Source organism: Rhineura floridana, chromosome 4 (genome assembly GCF_030035675.1).
Source record: "Rhineura floridana isolate rRhiFlo1 chromosome 4, rRhiFlo1.hap2, whole genome shotgun sequence".
Classification (NCBI taxonomy): Eukaryota; Metazoa; Chordata; class Lepidosauria; order Squamata; family Rhineuridae; genus Rhineura; species Rhineura floridana.
The window spans coordinates 48,910,916-48,932,482 of NC_084483.1; the positions used below are offsets into that span (position 1 = coordinate 48,910,916).

General features: G+C 42.5%; 1 protein-coding gene across 9 annotated transcripts in view; it reads right to left on the minus strand.

Annotated features, from left to right (window-relative positions):
• Positions 1–1,047: 1,047 nt before the first annotated feature.
• The window catches only part of GCM1 (glial cells missing transcription factor 1), a 45,111-nt gene continuing 24,591 nt past the window's right edge, over positions 1,048–21,567 (minus strand). For 8 of the 9 annotated variants that reach the window (XM_061626241.1, XM_061626244.1, XM_061626240.1 and 5 more), the window contains 4 exons: positions 11,045–11,297; positions 9,865–9,977; positions 8,406–8,525; positions 1,048–1,883 (listed from right to left, as the gene is read on the minus strand). In XM_061626241.1, the coding sequence (XP_061482225.1) occupies positions 1,128–1,883; positions 8,406–8,525; positions 9,865–9,977; positions 11,045–11,297 (1,242 nt within the window). In that variant the 3' untranslated portion in view covers positions 1,048–1,127. Of the gene's footprint in view, positions 1,884–8,405; positions 8,526–9,864; positions 9,978–11,044; positions 11,298–14,779; positions 14,882–21,567 lie in introns of those variants that run through there. The other variant, XM_061626235.1, reaches the window with a different exon arrangement.

Consider the following 21,567-nt stretch of genomic DNA (forward strand, 5'->3'; position numbering starts at 1 on the left):
TACATGCATGGTGGTGACATTTTGCTGGGTGCCATCTATTGCTACAGCCCCTACTTCCATTTTGTTCCATGTGTCCAAAGGAAAGGATGCAGCCTGCCTTTTTCCATTGGTTGTTGATGAAGGCCTGTTTGCAGTGTTTTTAAAATTATTTTTTGCACAGAACTGCTCTTGCCTAAAACAGCTGCATTAAAAATGAAAACAAAATTGCCATTGCCAATACAGGAGGTGGGGAAGGGAAGGGAAGGGGCAGCCTTTCATGTGAGCAACTCCAAATCCTTGCCTGGCTTGGAGCAACACACATATTTTAAATTTATTTTTGGCTGCTCTTTTGTGCAAATCTGGCATATGTAAAACATGTATTTCAACAATAAAAGATTAAAAGTTGAGCATACACAAAGGCTTGTATTCAACTAAATTCTAGTCAAAAAAGGCCCATTTAAATTAATGAATCTTAGTTCATCCTGTTTATTATCTTGAGCAAGTCTACTCTGAGTAGGACTAGTACTGAAAACCATCCAGATAAATATCAGTATGCACGCCCACCTTAGGTTTCCTGGCTTGAAGGGACATACATGTTGTTGTTACTATTAGCTGCTCTTTGGAGCAAATCTGATAGATAAAAAGTGTGTTTCAATTATTATTTTAAAAAGGTGTGTGCGCACAGGTAAATAAACACCTGTGCACATGCCCTCAACACACCATGTGAATACATCTCAAGTATGGAAACAGTGACCCATGCATGCATGCCCTAGTGTGGGCAGTGGACACAGCTGAAGTTTAGCTTGAAAAAAAGAGACCAACCCTTTGACACAAAGTAAGCCAACCTGCACATGGAAAGGAATGTTGGGCAGTGGGTTCCATTCCCCTTCCATGATCTTGAGTCCTCTTGGGCTAAGGAGAGAGGGAATTTGTAGTGACAGGCAGGAGTGTAAGCCTGAAACTGATGATAAGGTATAACACAGGTATGCCTATGTGCTACTGTATAATCTGAGTACAAAGTGAGGGAAACAGTACTACAACATCAGCAACTTTATTTACATCCCCTAGAAGCATAAGTAACTCCCCAAGGTTCAGGATAGCAAAGATGCTCAGAGACAGAGAGATGGGCGGGGAATGGCAGGGTGGTGTCATCGTAAAGGGAAGAAGTTAAACAACATCTCATTGTTGCAGTGGTCCAGATTTGTGTATTTCTTTTCTTCTTCAGTGTGCCATTCATTTCCTTTTATGGGCAAGGAGTTCTGGTAATAGTGATGGCCAGCATGTGCAATGAGGTGGGGCTCCTCAGGAGGGAGCAAGCCAAAGGAGGAAGGGGCATGACTGCCGTTATAAGGCAGGTGTGGTTTTCCTCCATACATATCTTCTCCTCCGAATGTACCTACATTTGCTCTAAATGAGTGGTAGCCAACCTTTGCAGTTGGTTCCCATCTAGTAGGAGCATGCTGGACACCCACATCAACTGTATTTATGGAAGTTAGTGTTTCACAGTGCAGGCCCGCAAGGGTTGTAGTAGAGCCGCTGCAGTATTTCTCTGCTGATGGATTTCTTCCTAAACCCATGTTCTTATTCCAGGTTTGCTGCTCTCTATGTTCAGAATATGCAAATGCAGTAGGTTCAGCTGGGCTTCTGTAGTTACATTCTCTATTTCCAGTCTGTTTGCACTTGCCCAAGTATTTGCTGCAGTCTATGTCCTGAGCATGCTCTATTAGATAAGATGATTTTCTTGAACTGTAGCCTTTAGCAAGAGAGAGGCAATTATTTAGCACCTGCTCTTGAGGATTTTTGTCTCTGAAATGTCCAGTGAAGCTACTTTGTGACATAAAGTCTTCCTGTTTGGAAAAAATTAATGGCAAAGTGTCCTGAATTGGCTTCTTACCTGCTGGGGACTTAAGAAAGAAAAATGCATCATAATATCATGAAGCCAGCAAAAGTCCTGTTAATTCTCAGACCAATACTATTAAACTACAAGGATGCAGCCAAAGAATTAGGTGGTTTATTCAAATCAATATGTTCAAATCCATCCACCCTGTTTCCTCCCCTTGTTCCTTGGCCCTTTCCCCCCCAGAAAGTTATTGCCAACACACCAAGGAAGACTCGTGACACATATATGGTTGAAATGTTATATTTATTAAAATATAACACATAATCAATCAAATTCCAATCTGCCAATTAATGAATCTCAAATCCTTCGGGCAGGTGAGGCACAACCTATCTATGAGGGTCTAGACCCTCCAAACCAGGAGGCAAGTCAGTCACATCGTACTGCAACTCCCCAGTCAAGGATGTGGGAAAACTTCTCCCTCCTTGCAATTGGAGTCAGGTTTGTGGTTCTAACCTCTGCATCTTGGCCCCGCCGTACAGGCGTTCACCATGATGTGCAAGCTGGTCCCACGTGGACACCCCCCGGATCCACACCAGGCATTACACCTTGATGTTTCACCAGGGAGTGCCCTTTACCCAAATGCCTCATCCACCTCCATTTTTAACTCCAATTACCTCACCTGCCCGAATCCAACGCCAGCCAACCGGAATCACCACAACCCACCCAGCACAAGCCAAATGAATCAAACCCAAGCAGTATGGAGTAGGCAAAATGAAAGAGATTCTGAAATCAGAATCTCCAAAAAAAAATTCCTACTCAGCCCCCTCAGGCGACTAGCAAAGCCCATACTGACAAGGGAGGGGTGGGTGGGTGCTGCAAGGCAAAAAAGGCGCACTCATAAGGAGGAGCAGGCTATATATAGCTGCTCAAAACCCTTACCCCATTGGTCAAGATACCCCACCTGACCTATTACACAATTTCCTAGAACCTTCCCGAGCCTTCCAGAAATAGGGTGTAGGCAAACCTACCAAATGGGCAGGACCATTATTGTAATGGAAGAAGCCACAACTGGCAGACTTCTCTCGATGAGCTCTAGACCTGGCATTGTCTATGAGCTTATGGTTCTGGCGCAATTCAGTCTTGCTAACAGTGCACAACTCTTCTTATTGCTTAGGCCAGAGATGGGGAACCTGTGGGCTTTTATTCCAACTTCCATCAGTCCCAGCCAGCATGGCCAATGGTAAGGGATGATGGGAGTTGTTCAACAATATCTGAAGGGCTACCAGCTTGGGACCAGGCTACCCGAAAGATTGTCTCACCCCTTATATACATGATCACTGTGTTCTGCAGGGAGGGCCTCCTGCAGATACCATCTTATCTGGAGGTCCGCTCCACACAACATAGGAAGCGGACCTTTAGTGTTGTGGCACCTACCCTGTGGAATTCCCTCCCCTTCAATATTAGACAGGTACCACCTCTGTTATCTTTTCGGGGCCTGTTGAAGAACTTCCTCTTTCAACAAGTCTTTTAAGTAGAGACCTTATCCCAGTCTGCGTCTGTGGTGGAATGGCTTTTAAAGATGTTTTTAAAGAAGTTTTTAAAAGTTGTTTTAATATGTTTTGTTTTAATATGTTTTTAAAGATGTTTGTTTTAATATGTTTTAAAGTCTTTTGTTTTTAAGATGTTTTTAATGCTTTTGGTGTTTTTGTTTGCCACCCTGGACTCTTCTGGGAGGAAGGATGGGATATTCAATCAATCAATCAATCAATCAATCAATCAATCTACTACCACTGGTTCCTCACCAGCAGGCTATGGGGTAGCTTTGCCCCACTCCTATTTTCTTCTTGGGCCCCTTCAGGTCTCTACCAACTGCTTTTCAGAACACTGCCTACTTTGCTCATCTGTCCTTTAACTGCTGCAACTCTTTACCAGCTTCTCTAAAACTCTTAGTTCTCTCCCACCAAAGCATACAATTTAAGCACAGTGAAGTTTATCTAGAACTCACTCTCTGATTTATTAGCTCTTCCTTGCCTCAGTTTTCTGTCTTCTATCCCATTCCTTAAGCTTCTATCTCCATCTATCATTCCTTCTCTTTTCTTAGTCCCTTTCCTATGTTGCACCCTTCATTCAGCCTTCTTTCCTTTGAGCTTCTCCTTTGTTTGCTTCCTTATAGTGGTCATTGTTCATCCGGTATGTGCGAGCTTTTAATCTCAGCCAAACTGACAACTCTCCCTTCTCTCTCAGAAACTAGACTAAAAACTATTTACGTCCTTGAATAACTGGATATTCTTAACTATCACACCAGTTCAGCTTTCACTATCAGAAGTGCAATATAATATAGACAAGTGGAACCTCAAGCAAACGGGTGGTGTTCTACTGTTCAGGGTTCTATGAGCCAGCCATGCCCTCTTCTAGAATATTCCATTCCATCCCCTCTCTCCTGCCTTTGGTTCCCCACCACCAACATGAACACCAACAACACACACTCGGCATTCTGTGGCCACTGAAAATGCTCAGTCTTTATTGGATATTTTTCTAAAGTTTGTGCTTTTGGTCCTTCTGAGCCTGCTGATATTGCCCTCATGTGTGGATGGTGCTATTTTAGCTACATAAGAATCAGCACTCACCCCCCCCCCCAACATTGCTAATAGAGGGGATTAAACAATAAATATAATGCAAGGGCTCCACAAATTCAAAAGTTCTGCTCATGTAACAGTCCTATTTGCACAAACAGTGTAATATCAGAGCCAGCAAATATCAGAGCCGTGAGTATGCAGCTTTTCATCTATGAATTGGAAAACTGCAATTTTCCAGTTTACAGAAGAAAAGGGGTGATATTTTATGAATTAGTCACTCCAATGTTACACTGCTTATGTGAGTAAACCACTTGCTTCAGCAGATGTTTTTGCAAAAGCTGACTGCCAGCGTATTGTCAAGTGACCCAGAGATTCTTGGTCTGTTTCTTCCACTCCAACAGCTATGAAATGTAACCCAGAGAGAGCCAGGCAGCCAAAAGGCCATCTAATCCAATACGTTTTTTTGTTCCTGATCAGAAGAAGTATTTTATAACTCTATAAATCTAAGTTATTTGCCCTGAACATGGATCCACCTAAGTATATATAGAGGGACAAAAGCTTCACTGAGGATATAAACCTATGTCTGGATTAGGGATAGCCTGATATCTCCATTTCTGTTTCTCTCATTTTTCCAATTGTAAGTTGAGATCTCCACATTTCTGCATCAGTTTGTGATTTTTTTTAAAGTCTTCATGAATAATTGTCAGCACGTGTCTCCTAACACAACATTTTGTATGCAGTTTTGCCTAATATGCACATTTTTGCAAACCATTTCCTGTTATAATGCATATTTGTGTGCTTTTCTCACTAAGAGATGCATTTTTATGCATACTTTTCCCCAATATACGAGTTTTTGTACACATTATTTGGTTGGAGAACTGCATCACAACATTCAGAGAAGTATGAATTTAAAATGATAGCTGCATTTTGGATCATGCATTGTTTCAGGAAGTACAGATTAGAAAAATTTACATTAAATGCAAATGAAACCAAATTTCTCCCCCATCCCTAGTCTGGATGGATCCAGCAGCAGCTGGTATGACAGTTCTCTAATAGGGTTTGCTGGCTGCCCCTGTGTGTGTGTGCGGCAATTCCTATCCTTACCAGAAACTAATGGGTCGCAGTGGTAGAGAATGAGAGGTCCCTCCGTCAGGACCTTGCAAGTGTGTGCTTACTGGCCAGCTAAACCTTCCTGCAGGTACAGGCTGCTGATGTTAGTAAGGGTGGCCTTCGCTGGCTGTACCACTTTAGATTGCAGGTGGGGACTCACAGGATAGAATGTCCTTCCACAGGGAACCAACCAACCCACAACAGGGAGGAAGGGTTTAGCCTAATCTTCTGCATGATTTGTTCATTTTCTACATGAAGGGTTTTGCTTTGTCGTATGAAGAAGCATTTAATAATCAGAGGCCTCGCGGTGGAACAGTGCAGTCAGAAGTTTGCCCCCTCAGTAAAAACAAGGTCCAAGTATGCAGCAGCATGGGTTTGTGGTGTGTGCACATGTGTTTGCCTTCAATAAATGTCTTTGGAGTGATAATTAGCTCGTTTGTGGATGGCAATTACCAGGGGTTATTCTCAGCTTTTATAGTGGGACCCCCTCATGTTGTTTGATTTCAAACTGCGAGGGGAAAGGAAGTACTTACCTTTACAGATCTGCTTGAATTCAAGCCAGTCTGCAAAGGAAAAATGTTCCTTTGTCGACATGGTTTGATTTTAAAAATGCTCCTTTGCAAACCAGCGTACACTCAAACCCTGCAGCTGATCTCAGCAGGGGTAGCAGTCTGGCTGGCTAATCAGTGCTGTTTGCAAGCCCTGCTTTTGGCAGGGACCAGCTGCACTTGAGAGCTCCCAAGTGGAGCCAATCCCAATGGGCCTTGTATTTGGCACCAAATTTAAAAAGCATCAGCTGCTTTCCAAGGAACAATCAGGAGTGCACTTTAAGACTCCTGGTTGTTTCTTTGCAGTCACATCTTTACCTGCTCCACACTTGACTTCACATATTATGTCAGGTGTGGGACATGATTTGGGGAAAATGGCATCATGGACCAAATTAGGGCCCCTGCTGACCCTAATTTGGCTCATGGGTGGGAGGTTTTCCACCACTGTGGAACAGCATAAACATCTGCAGGGGGAAGCCTTTGTGTTTGTGGCTCCCTCCCTACAGATTTTTGCACTGCACGCCCATACACCAGGAGGCTGGTCAGGATGTCATATGTGGTATTGGGGACAGGGTAACTCAGCATAGGCCCACTCGCACGTCAGTTTTACCTGTGAGCATCATGCCTGAATAAGGCTGAGGAAACAACAAAGAGCAAAAGCCAGTCAGTCACTAAATACCTTTCTGGACACAGAGTAATGAATTTGTTTTAAAACCTCTGTTATAGGATTGTTAATTGGGAAAAGGTTAATCCTCTACAAAACATTGTGCCAGCATCAAGAGACTTCTGAGTATTCCTAATTACCTTTTTTGTTTTGTATTTATGTATTTTGATCATTAGTAGTAAACTACTGCTTGCAGAAAAAAGGCATAGCAAAGCACTCTTCTGGTATATGGAGACTTTCCTTCTGAAGACATTCTGCTGGTGGCAAATTCTTTACAGCCCATCCCTTCCTAAGTTAAAAAGCAATGTGATGCCCCAAGGAAAATGTTGAAAAACCATCTAATGATAGCCAGTTCTATTTTTTACTATAGTAGTCTCCTTCCTGATGAATAATCTTGGGGTGATTTCCCTCCCCCTCCCTTCCAGAAGTTGTTCCTCATCTGAGCAAGAGTGTCCCACACTGTGACAGTATTACTGGTGGAAGTCAGAATAATCACTGACCCAGCTGCAGAGACATTAGGTGCACTGAGATGCCACTGAAATCAGTGGGACTTAAGTTATATATATTTAAATGAATGGGACTTCAGTTAGGTAAATAAGGTCTAGTTCAGGTAGGTTAGGTACAACCTGCAGGCAATATGTCAATACCGATATATGCCTGTCATGGCTTTTGCTATACAAAACTCTTTCCCTTCCTTTTCTTCCAGACAGTCTGGCACAGTTGCAACACACATGGGGCTACACAGGTTGGAGGAAAACCCTTGGGGAGCGAGAGATGACTAGGGATGGAAAGATCTATCTGTTTTGGTTCTCTCAGCTTCTCATTTTTCCAATGTTAAATTCAGTTCTCTGCATTTCTACAGCGATTTGCAATTTTTTTTAAAAAAATCCTTATGAAAATTCTCCACCATTTTAGTGCCAATTTCTCCAAATAAACACATTTTTGTAGGCAATTTTGACAAAGGTACACATTTTTGCAAGCCATTTCTCATCATTTCATGCCTTTTTGCATGTTATTTTCACTCATGTATTCATTTTTATGCACACTTTCCCCTCATATATGCATTTTTGTAAATGTTGTTTACTTGGAGAACTGCATCCCAAAATTCTAATAAATGTGAATTTCGAAGGATGGCTGTGTTTCGGTTCTCATATTGTTTTGGAAATTGTGAATTTGAGAAATTCTGCTTGAAATGCAAACTGAATCGAAATGATCATACTTCCCAGAGATGACCCACTATTTCCGTGAAGTCTTAGGCACAACCCCCTAAGACCCATGCCTTACTGCAACTCAGCCTATAACTAAGCCTGAGTGTGTGTAACTGAAAGAGCCATGTATGTGATTATTTCATTTGCACACACTCAGGCTTAGTTATAGGCTGAGTTATACAGTGGGGCAGCCTTCCCCAACATGATGCCCTCCATATATTTTTGGATTCCAGCTTACCACCCCACCCCAGTTGGAATGGCCAATGGTCAGGGATGATGGAAGCTGTAATCTAGCAAAACCTGGCAGGCCTCGGCTCTCCCACCCCTTGCTTCTCCATTTACTCCTGCCTCCCCTGATTGACAGAGATCCCTCAACTGATCCATTGCACAATGCAGAGGTTCTTGCAGTTTACTTTACCCTCCTTCCAACCATCTGTCGCAAGGATGGACATCTTGCTAGCTAATAAAATGGATGTTTACCTCAGTATCTCTGCTCCGTTTAAGTCTTGGAGAAGGTGGCGTGTGTGCTTTTTGTATTGATCGTCTTGCTTCAGCTTCTGATTTTGTTTCTGGCCTTGGGTGATCATGAGCTCCCTTTGACTTTAAGAACAAGTGAAGAAGGCATAGGAACATAAAATCAAAAGCTAACTTCCAACATAATGCTCACTAGATGATGGGTGAACAATTCAAAATGGCTTGCTTGTCTCATTGGACATAGCACAGATAGCATAACATGAGTATTCCATTTTAGATTAGAATTTCAGGTTAAACAGAATTCTCCTGTTGATAGTCATATTTGCTTAAATAGCAAAATCATCCAAAATATCTGCACATAGGTCAGGCTATTCTGCAAAGGAAATCTGTATCGATAGATTCACTGCTAGTCAAAATTAAGAGGACAGTCACCTATAAAAGGTTCAAGGATGATAACCTGAGTTTTCTTAAAATGCCATATCCTCTGAAAGGTTATGTGACTGAGTTCTGAGGTAACCTTTTGAATTTTATCTCAGAGGAAAATACTGCCATGAATACAGCACTACTTTCTATGGTGTTTTACCTGTCAATGTTTAGATCTCTTCTAGGCTGCAGACATGCTAGTTGCTTCAGAAGCAGCCAGTCCATTTTCTCCTGTTGTGTTTTGAAACAACTCTACCTATGGCTGGACACATCTCCCTTCTCCACTGCTGATTAGGATCACTCACAGCAAAGCATTGGGCCAATCACTGTGTCTGCCTGAGCCTACAGCAAAGTGTTTTCATTGGACGCTCCTGGAGTGGCAATGGGCCTGATGTCTCTATGTGAAGTCTCTATGTGAAGCTGATATCAAGGTAAAGCACCCTGGAGCTGCAACTTCCAAGGTTTGGGAGGTAGAGTCCTCTTGGTGTCATGTGTCCCCATATTCAGAAAATGGAGATGGAGGCGCACTGAAACCAGCAAAACTGCGTCCCTACCCCTATATACGTACCCCTGAGGCTTATGTCAGTAGCTCGTTTTTGCCCATTTATGGCTGCATGCTTATTAATTTGAGAACATGAACACAATTGAACTCAGCAGGACTTACTTCTGAGTAAACATGCTTGTGATTGGGCAGTAAATCATGGAACTGTGACATGCACTATGGATTTGACTATCTGGTTCAAGGAGGTGAGGATGTTTTCCTAATTTCCGCTGAGGATGTTCCACATACCTACCCTTTTTCATGTTCTTCTTTCTTATGCCCTTAGCAGCTGGATGACCTAAAATGGATGTTCTTATGTATATGTTTGGCCAACTGCATAAGTTTCATGGATCCTCATACCTGAGATGTCATACTTCACTCTAACAATTTAAAATACTCTCCTTAACTCAGTGTGAAACATCTCCTGCTTTGCTTATCCTTAAAGTACAGCTTAGCTAACACAGCAGACTTGCTTTGAATAAATCAGACAGTATTACCAACCTGAAAAAAAATGAACGGTCCTTCATGTCTCCAGAAATTGGTTACAGGGTACCCACCATGACCTCGGCAGGGAATAAGCTTCAGAGGCCCATTGCAGTTGGGACATGATTTCCCTGTAATAAGTGTGCCATTAAACATTAGATTTCAAATGAACTTAGTAAGATTAATCCTTTCTGTCTTTATGTCATACTAGAAGTTAATTTTGTAGGGTACAGTATGCTCTTTTCATACCAGGTATTAGATTTACATTTGTTATTACACCATCAAAAATGTATACATGTCTACTTGGTTTGAAGGCTTTTGGTAGTCTCAAGTGAAGGGCCAATATATGATGAAATGACTTACTAGTATCAGAATTGATTTGGTTCGTTCCCCCCCCCAAATTACATTTCTTTGGAAAAGCTTTCCTTTAGAAGATTGCTAAAGAATTTTATGAGGATTCCTCTCCCTCCAAACTCCATAAAATAATTAAACATTTCAGACATTAATTTATCTTCTGTGATTATGATAGTTTTTATAATATCATTAACTTCCAAGTAAGAATTCTGTTCTACATAGTTATCTGGAAATCTGTTTTACTGAATTAAGTGGGGCTTACGTGCAAGTAAGGATGCTCAGGATCAACTTTTAAATAAGTATACATAGGATCAGGCTGCATGTCGGGGATAGGGTAGAACTACAGTTTGTTTCTCATTTTAAAGGGATCCTAATTCACACTTCCCGAAACAATATGTAAACTTCAGTTCACACAGCTATCCTTCAAAATTTGCTCCTCTACAAATTTTGTGATCCAGTTTTCCAACTAAAATGTGTACATTAGGGGAAAGTGTACTTAAAATGCATATATTAGTCAAATAAAATTTCCTTCAAAAATGTTTGTATTAGGCAAAATTGCACACAAAATATGCTTATTAGGAGAAATGTGCAACCAAATCCAGATGTATTTTTGTGAGGACTTATATAAATAAATATGCAAAATATGTGGACAGATTTGTCTATCCTTAAAAATGCATGCACTTCACCATGTAATACTTCAACATGTGATCGGACTGTCTCTAGTCTGAAGTTAGTTGAGCTGTTTAGTTCAATTACCCAGTAGATGTTTTCTGTGGAAGCAGAATTCCAAATGGCAACCCCAATTTAACTGCAAGGTAAGCCGTTTTCACAAAGGCATACTTACTTTGCTGCTTTTGCCTGGCCTTGTCACATATAGCTGGTCTCAGATACATCTTCCCCCCATCAGAAGCTGAGCAATCATTGCTACAGACAACAACTCCAAGGCAGGACTTTTTTAAGATCCGTGAGTTGTGATTGTTGGTATTCCTCATTGCCCAGCTACTCAGGTGCCTCTGAGCATTTTTATCATCAGAGCTATAGATGCATTTTACATAGGAATCCGGCCATTCCTGAAACCAATCTGTTTGTTTCACATCCTGTTAGGAACCCAAAGGATGTTATATTTCAAACCAAGGAAACGAGTGCCCCCCTCTCAATTCAAAGACAGTAAATCAAGTCTGCAATACAAAGTTGAATGATTTGGATTATTCAAAGTGTAACTACAAACACATGATCAGGTCTTCCCTCTTGGCACAGGAACACATACAAAAGGATTGGAGCTGGGATTCCCTTAGTCTTCAACCTGATATCTACAGTCCCTTGACATTCAGAAACATGTATTTTCTGTATCATGAAGGAATGAGAACAACAATAGGATTTAGGCCACCATATTTGTTTGAATGTATTACTAAACTTAATATTTATTGCAGAAACGATTACCTGCTGGTACCCTCTGCCCTACCTTCTGCCCTTTCTAGGAGGATGGGTGGGATATTAAATAAAATAAAATAGACTGGCTGATTTCTTGTACATTTCATGATAGCTTCCATAAGGCTATGTATCTACTTTATTTATTTAGAGTAATACGCTTCTTAATCAAATAACTTTCCAAGCAGTGTTCGTATTAAAACGAGATAAAACTGTGCTAAAATCCACAAAACTATTAAAAAACAAATATACATAAAATAATTATTAGTAAAACACAGGAAAAAACCTCAGTAAAATGTTTTAAATGGATATAGGTAGCTAAATTATATGTTTGTGTAGGGGTGCTTAAACCCACCCCCCCAAGTTTTCAGGAGATGTCTGAAACATTATAGCAAGGGAGCCTGCCTAATGTCAATAAACCTTTATAAACCTTCAGAAGCTTCAGGTGTGATGATAGCAAGGATTGGGGTATATATCCCTTTAATCAGAGCAGCATGGAGTGGGATAACCCAGGCAGATACTGGTTGCAATAATGCTGATTGTTTGGTTGTGCATATTTGCATAATTCTCAGTAATTTATGCTAATGGGGAAATAGCCTAAGGCTGCAATCCACCTGGCAGATACACTGAGCTGAAGGGCTTCAGCATGCGGTGGAGCTGCAGTGGAGGAGGAAAGGTGTTGGCTCCACTAGCAGAAGTTTCCTACCCAGGTGCAGGCATGGCACAGCCAGGCCAGTTCAGCTGAGACCGGAGCAAGTGAAGTTGGCGGGCAGCCCAAAAAAGAGGTGCTTCAGAGGCAGAACCAAGGATGGGACTTATGCCACATCCTAAGCCTGTTTGGTCCTGCATCCTTCCATCCTGGCAGCCGATATGCCAGGAAAACAGGTGGAGGAAGGAAACCTGCATTTCCTTTCCTTGTGCCATGCCCTGCTGGTGCAGCGTCCTCCCCTCCCAGAGGCTCCTGAACAGAGGTTGGATGTGGCAGCCCCTTCTACCGGCTCCACTGCCATTGGTTCCCCTGCTGCCAGCCTCCTACAAGTTGGATTGTGCCCTAATCCTGCAACATCAAAGAGGTCCCCTGGGGACAAAACTGATGGTTTTGGTCCAATAAGAATGTGTTCGAACAACACATTCCAGAAGGGAGTGATCATGGTAACCCAATTTATTTCAGACTGTTTTACTCTCAGGAGATATTTTTAATGGAGAAAATGGGGAGAAATAGCATGCAAGCTCTGGTGACATTTTCCTTTTGAAATCTCTTACTGGAACTGTTTTAAACTTGTTTTTACATGTGGAATTGTTTTTAAGTGTTTATATTGTTTCTATATGTGGAATTAATATTGCTTAGAGATTTTTTGAAATATTGAGCAGTAGAGAAATGCTTTTAAATAAATAGTTTTATATATGGAACTATTTTTAATTGTTTTTACACTTTTCTTATTTTATGGTTGTAGCTGTTTTATTTGTTTTATAATTGTATGTTTTATTGTTATAACCCGCCCTGGGACCTTACTGTAAAGGGCTGGTAAGAAATCAAAACAAATACATAGATAAATACATTTAGGAGAACTTATCAAGCACTATTTATTTCTAGTCTACGTTGTGCAGCTTCTGACAGAGAAACTGTCAGGAAAATATAGCTGCAGATACATCTATTGTATTATGGCTAGCTACTGGTTAGATCCTGTGTAATGCCAACCGTGATCTAACCACAAGTTTACATCCTGAAAATGATGGTTTCTGTGTGCAAATGGTTATAAACCTGAACAAAACACTCCAGTATGTATGTGCTACAGTTATTGAGATCTACCAGAAATATGAGGATTTTGCATAGAAATCACAAGATTACTCCCAGACCAAATATATCCTTTGAACAAAGCCTACTTGCAGAGTTAGGATTAGTAGATAAACAAGACATGATCCAACCAAAGTTAAGCAGTCTTAAAACCCATCTATTGTAACGAGTTTTAACTTCATTGTGCTTAACTTTTTATTTCATTGTGTTTAACTTTCTTTTATTGGAATCAGTGAGATGCAAGAGCTTTCTACTTGGCTGGATCATAACCAGGCTTTCCCATAGTTCCTAGAACTAAGAGACCCTCACAACATGTTTGTAGAAAGCTACCTATTGAATTCTTGTTCCAACTTCATCTTAAATAATCCTATTAGCATTTAGTTCTAATATACAGCCTAATAGCTATAATAACTATATTTTATTTTATAATGTTCAGAAGTCTAACAGAACAGTTATTAACTTTTTAAAAATATTTCAGTTATGAGCAGTTGTGGGAACATTCTTACACATTTCAGTGAGACTTGCACAGTGCCCAGACATGCCTGGTGGAATCAGTTCAAAGAAGGTAGCATGACATATGCACTGATAGACCAGCCTGTGGTGGAAATTGCATACAAACCATCACCAAGCCCATTTGGACCGAATGAAATCAACCCAATGAAAGGCAGTGGCATACTGAAACTGCCTGCCAGCTGAATGAAACCTGTCAGGCAGCAACAGTCTGCTTGAATCTTTTCAATTTTGAAAAACAGTGTTAGAATTTTGACTGTTTCCAACAATTGTCATTGTTGATATTTTCTTTATAGGAACACTGGAGTTTTATGATTGTTGCAATTAGTAAAGGTGGGTGGGATCAGTTGCTTTTAAATACTGAATTATTGTTGTTTTGCTTTGTTTGCCATCTTGAATGTCTTTTTCAGAAACAAAGCAGGCTATACATTTAAATAAATAAATAAAAATGACAACTAATCTTATCGGTGAATCACATTTACAAAGTCTACATGGTATCACCAACACTCTGTGAATGCAGTTCATATCCTCAGAAAAACCAGTAATTAACCTCTGATTAAATTTCAAGAACTTTTAGTTGCAAGTTTGAATTACATTTCAATATCATGTTCAGGTGAATTATGATGTTGGCAAATGATAGCTCCTTGGGGCAGAGATCTATCTTCTTTGGCTTACCATGACCCCCATAATGTGCCACCTACACTCACTGCATTATACAAACAAATGAATAAGTAAGGAAATAAATAATATATAATAATGTATTCTAAGGATAGAATATGATTGTTTTAAAGATTATTTTGGAATAGTTGCAATTTCTATAATAATCTTTCCATTCTATATACTTACCTTGGGGAGCTTGATATCATTGATGTCCCAGATGTCCATTTCCCCATTTTGAGAAGCCAAAGCTTCCTGTTCCATGCTAATATCCTCTGCTGCTCTCAACATTTCAGAATCCTTCCCCTGGACTTAGCAACAGCAGTCTCTACTGCCAGCTTTTGAAGTTGTCTGGCAGCCACTGCTTGCAAGCAAGTTTAGAACCAGGAAGCTGTTTCCTGAAGCTAAATGATAGGCTGCTCAAGAACCATTCAAGATAAAAATCAGTATACTTTTGCTAGAAAAACTTGTTCCATCAAAGGTTTTGCAAGCAGCAATGATAATGGAAAGTATAGCTCTGAGACAAGAGTGTGCTCTTACAGTGATGTCTTTAACAGAAATAAAGCAAAGACCCCAAATATTCATTCTTTTCCTCAGTCTAGAATTTAAGGAATCAAAGGACGTTTGTTCTGCACTAGCTAAACTTGCCTGTTGTTGTAAAGAGAAGGGACATTCTAAAAGGTTACTTTTGTTCTGCTTCATGGTAGAAACATATTGCAAGAATTAAAACAACAAAAAATACAATTATTTACTCGTTTCCCTCCCACTCCTAGTTACATGGAATGTTTTACATTCTGGACCAAATGCAGTTAAAGATAATTGTGACTAAGGCTGACTCCACTTAACTGGGCAGAGTAAGCCCCACTAAATTCAATAGAACTGAGCAGACTTTGTTAGGATTGCACTGTAAATCTTATTAATGGCAGTTGTCCAAATTAGTCCATTAGCTTAGCTCAGGGCCAAAACAGACCAGATGCAGGAAACCTGTGATCAAATCTCTTCACACAGTGGCAGCTGGTAGCTCCATGTCAGTGGTGCAGTGGAATCCACTCTGGGTTTTAGTCCAAACTTTCAAGGAGCTGTCCAAGGTGAGAAGTCCTTGGACAGCTCCATGAAAGTTCAGACTAAAACCTGGAGTAGATTCAACTGCACCATTGACATGGAGCTACCAGCTGCCACTGTACTCACATTTCTAGTTTTAGTTAAAAGCAAACATGGATGCTCCCAAATTCGTTTGGTGCAGTGACACTGGAAGAGAGGGTTTCTTCTTCCATGCGTCTTCCATGTGTGTATCTACAGCCAGGACTAATCTTTCATTTTCTGATGACTTGTTTCTTATTCAGTAAAGAAAGAACTGGAAAACTATTGTTTATGAATGGAAATAGAAAAGATTATGGCGGTGCACCAGATTCAGACAAATTCCAAAGCTTGAAGCAAATCAGGCTGATCTGGGGGGGGGGATCCAGGCTTGGGCCAAGACAAGTTGAGACAGCCCCAGATTGGGTCCCCAGGTTGGGCTGCCCATAGAGCAGGGCATTGGGCACAAAGTCTGCAAGGCTCTGCTTCGCCATCGTGTTCCCCGTTGATGCTGCGTCTCTTTCCCCACTTCCGACTGAGAGAAGAGGGCAAAGCAGCAGCACTGTAGGATTGAATCCGTCATGTAACAACTGTTGAGTGAAGGATTCAATCCTGTGGGCTTCAAGGTGCTCCTTCTCAAGTTTGTGAAGCAGCATCCTGCAAGACTGACTATCCTGATCTCAGTCTGGGGGGAGGAAATGCAACATCTCTTCTGCCATATGTATAATTAGGGTTTTTAAAACCCTAATCAACCATTAGTCCCATCTCTGAATTGATTTGGGGCTGGATGCAGGGAAGGGTGAGTGGTTCTCAGGTCAGCCTAATACAGAGCAGCAGATTGGGGCCTCAGGTCACAGGGACTGTGCACAGCCCTATAAAAAGAAATATTCCCATGTTAGCATTAGTTGGAAGACACCAAAAGGCCCAAGTACCTTGCTACTGCAATAGCCCCTGGAACCATATTATACAGAGACAAGCCATGGGCTGCAAAAGCAAACATTAGCTTTTAACTGTGCTTTGTGCTTTGTGCTAAATAAGAACATAAGAAGAGCCTGCTGGATCAAGCCAATGACCCATCTAGTCCAGCAACCTGTTCTCACCAGCCAGATGCCTATGGGAAGCCCAGAGGCAGGACCTGAGTGCAATAGCACTCTGCCCACTTGTGATTCCCAGCAGCTGGCATTCAAAGGGGTACTGCCTCTGACTGTGGAGGCAGAACATAGCCATTGTGGCTAGTAGCCATTGATAGCCCTATCCTCCATGAATTTGTCTTTTAAAGCCATCTAAATTGATGGTCATCACTGCTTCTTGTGGGAGTGAATTCCATAGTTTAGTTATGCACTGTGTGAAGAAGTACTTTATTTTGTCTGTTCTGAATCTTCCAACATTCAGCTTCATGATTTGTCCACAAGTTCTAGTATTTTGAAAGAGGGAGAAAAGTCTCCTTTTACTCACCTTTTATCTAAACTAAAAGTCTCTAATGTTGTAACCTTATAGGGGAGTTGCTCCACCCCCTTGTTCGACTTGGTTGCCCTTTTCTGTACTTTTTTTTAATACAATTATTTGGTTGCAAATGCAACCAAATGTAATTTATCCTTTAGCTTTTCAGTTCTGCAAAGCACATGTTCATCACTAGGTGGCACATAGGACTTTCTGAAGAAACACATGTTTGGAAAGAAGTCTAAAAATAGCATCTTGTGATGGTACTTTTCAACTGAATGAAACTGAAGTGTGAGGCACTGATGCACATCCTCCTCCTCCTCCTCTCTGTTCAAGTGCTTCATTTTTCCATGCATATTTCAAGTCAATTGTACGTCTCAGCCACTGTCTGAATAAAGGGTGAATGTAGTGACTAAGATCATGCCTAACAATAATATACATAACATGCACATTGCCTATTACAAGTGTTCAATGCATGTGATATTCATGATCTCAGACAGCAATACTTAAAACAGTTCTGTAAAGTAGGTACTCTTACTATTACTGGGGGGTGGGAATGGTGGCAGTTGCAGGATCTACTCACATTCCTAAACGCCATCATCACTACCATTCCCAGCCATAATACTTTCAAGCAAGGATTATGGTGCTTTAGAAAGTTCAAACAGCTGCAAATCATCTTGATTTGCATTAGCTTTTTTTCTTCTTACCAAGCAATGCTGATATTATTATTTTTAAGGAGGACTTTATGTGAATGTCAGAATGTTCTCTCTGAGGTATGACAGTGGAAGAGGTTTATTGCCCTCAAGTCCTGCTTGTGGGCTTCTCATAGGTGTTTGGTTGTCTAGGATCCTTGGAAACAGGATGCTAGACTAGATAATATAATTATTGTTTTATTTTTAGAGAAACAGGTAAGCATTATCATATAGGTTCAAAATGTCCCTGTTTACCCATTCAGGTACAATACATACTTTCTCATGTCTCTTCTGGGAAAGGCACTGTCCCTGTTTTGCCATTGAAGGAAGATACTGAGAGGGATGGCTACTAGCCAGGATGGGTATATAGTTTACTACTTCCAGGGTCAGAGGCAACGTGCATATCAATGGCCAAATATGAAGACTCCTGTTATGCAACATGCTATTGCATGTATGGTCAGGAGACCTTTAAAAATTAACCTTAACTTGGCATCGAAGGCAAGGGCATTAATATTCCAAACTCTTCAAATTCTGGACAAAAAATATAAAAATTAAGATCAAGGTTGCCATCCTATGAACACGCCCCAAGGGAAGGAGAGGCTGCTGCTGCTGTGCTGCTGCTGCTGTGCTGCTGCTGCTGTGCTTGTGCTGCTGTGCTGCTGCTGCTGCTGCTGCTGTGGGACCACCACCTCCACCACCCTTCCCTGTAGGACTTCTGCCTGGCAGGACCAGGCCCCAGGTACCCAGCCAGCCAGGACTGATTCTTACCACCTGTCCCTCTTTGGAGGGATACATAAGCCGGCTGGCTGAGGTGGCCTGGGAGACCCAGGCCCTGCAGGAGAAAGAAAGCATCGCCCCAAGGGAAGGAGAGGCTGCTGCTGCTGCTGTGCTGCTGCTGTGGTGCTGCTGCTGCTGCTACTGCTACTGCTGCTGTGCTGCTGCTGCTGCTGTGGGACCACCACCTCCACCACCCTTCCCTGTAGGACTTCTGCCTGGCAGGACCAGGCCCCAGGTACCCAGCCAGCCAGGACTGATTCTTACCACCTGTCCCTCTTTCGAGGGATACATAAGCCGGCTGGCTGAGGTGGCCTGGGAGACCCAGGCCCTGCAGGAGAAAGAAAGCATCGCCCCAAGGGAAGGAGAGGCTGCTGCTGCTGTGCTGCTCCTTTCTTTCTTTTTTTATTTATATTTTTTATATTTTTTATTTTTTTATTTTTTATTTTTTTTATTTTTTTTATTTTTTATTTTTTTATTTTTTTTTTTACTTTTTTGTTGGTGTGTTGATGCAATTTGAGATGAATGGGTGCCTGATTATATGAATGTATGTCTGAGTGAGTGTGTATGTTTATATGCTGTATATATGGCTGTATATATAGCTGTTTTTATACGTTTAATTGTTGTATATTTTAGTTGTATTATGTGCTTCGGAGAGAGTTTTATCCATCAGGCGGGGAGACTTGAGGGGGCCCCAATTGCCGTAGTGACGGGCAAAGGAAGGTATGGCGCTGTGAGAAGGACGTGCCAGGTAAGGGGAACGCGGTCCAGACATGTTGTGGCTGTGCCTTGTTCCGGTCCTTCCCACACCCGCAAGGTCGTTGGTAGTCCTATCAGCCAACTCTCAGATCTCCAGTTGCTGTTATTAAATGCCAGATCGGTATATAATAAAACCTCCCTCGTCCACGATTTGATTGTGGATGAGGCAGCCGATCTGGCATGTATAACCGAGACCTGGGTGGGTGAGCAGGGAGGAGTTGGTCTCTCTCAGCTCTGCCCACCGGGGTACTTGGTTCAGCATCATGGTAGATCTGAGGGTCGGGGAGGTGGGGTTGCTGTCGTCTATAAGAGTTCCATCTCACTCACCAAGCACCATGTTCATTCAGTTACTGGCCTGGAGTGTTTGCACCTTGTGTTGGGCCAGAGGGACAGGCTGGGAATCCTTTTGGTGTACCGCCCACCTTGCTGCCCAATGGCTTCCCTAACTGAGCTGGCGGAAGTGGTCTCGGATATATTGTTGAGGTCCCCCAGACTAATAGTACTGGGGGATTTCAACATTCATGCCGAGACCACTTTGTCTGGCGCGGCTCAGGACTTCATGGCTTCCATGACAGCCATGGGGCTGTCTCAATATGTTAGTGGTCCAACACATGTATCGGGGCACACTCTAGACCTTGTTTTTGCTACTGAGCATGGGGAAAGTGATCTGGATGTGGGGAGTTTTACAACACTCCCTTTGTCATGGACAGACCACTGCTTGCTGAAGTTTAGACTTTCAGTAACCTCTTCCCTCTGCAAGGGTGGGGGACTTATTAAAATGGTCCGCCCCCGGAGACTAATGGATCCTGAAGGTTTTCAAAGGACTCTGGGGGATTTTCCGGCTGATAGGACTGGCGCTCCTGCTGAAGCCCTGGTCGCTCTGTGGAATACGGAGATGACCCGGGCTGTAAACACGATCGCTCCTGCACGCCCTCTCCTGTGTAGAGCTCATACAGCTCCATGGTATACTCCGGAGCTGAGAGCGATGAAGCAAGATAGGAGGAGGCTTGAGCGGAAATGGAGACGAACTCCCGACGGATACAATTATGCGCTGGTTAGTGCTTCGACTAAGCTCTATGTAGGAGCAGTGAAGGCAGCTAAAAAACATCATTTTGCTGCCACTATTAAATCATCTCTTTGCCGCCCAGCGGAGCTCTTTCGAGTTGTCCGGGGGCTCCTCCATTCAAACCCTCCGGACACGGTGGAATCATCGGAGGCCCGCTGTAATCAGTTTGCCGATCACTTCCAGAATAAGATCTCATGTATCTGCCAGGACCTAGACTCTCAAGTTATAGCAGTAGATCCTAGTGAGATGTCCAGAGCACAGTCTTGTCCTGTTTTGTTGGATGAGCTTCAGTTGGTTCAACTCGAGGACGTGGACAAGGTGCTTGGACAGGTACGTGCAACCACTTCGGTACTGGATCCTTGCCCCTCCTGGCTGATAAAAACTAGTAGGAATGGAACAGGTAGCTGGGCCAAGGAAGTGATAAATGCCTCTTTACGAGAGGGAGTGGTCCTGGGCTGTCTGAAAGAGGCAGTGGTGAGACCACTCCTGAAAAAGCCTTCCTTGGACCCAGACAATTTTAACAGCTACAGGCCAGTGGCGAATGTTCCATTCCTGGGCAAGGTCTTGGAACGGGTGGTTGCTGGCCAGCTCCAGGCGCTATTGGATGAAACTGATTATCTAGATCCATTTCAATCGGGTTTTAGGCCCGGTTTTGGCACTGAGACAGCCTTGGTCGCCCTGTACGATGACCTATGTCGGGAAAAAGACAGAGGGAGTGTAACTCTGTTGATTCTCCTTGATCTCTCAGCGGCTTTTGATACCATCGACCATGGTATCCTTCTGGAGAGGCTCGCGGAGTTGGGAGTTGGAGGTACTGCTTGGCAGTGGTTCCGCTCCTACTTGGCGGGTCGTCTCCAGAAGGTAGTGCTTGGGGAACATTGCTCAACACCGCGGGCTCTCCAATATGGGGTCCCGCAGGGGTCAGTTTTGTCCCCCCTGCTTTTTAATATCTACATGAAGCCGTTGGGAGAGGTCATCAGGAGTTTTGGAGTGCGTTGTCATCAGTATGCTGATGACACGCAGCTCTACTTCTCCTTTTCATCTTCTTCAGGTGAGGCTGTCGATTTGCTGAACCGTTGCCTGGCCGCGACAATGGACTGGATGAGAGTTAACAAACTGAAGCTCAATCCAGACAAGACTGAGATGCTGTTGGTGGACGGGTTCTCTGA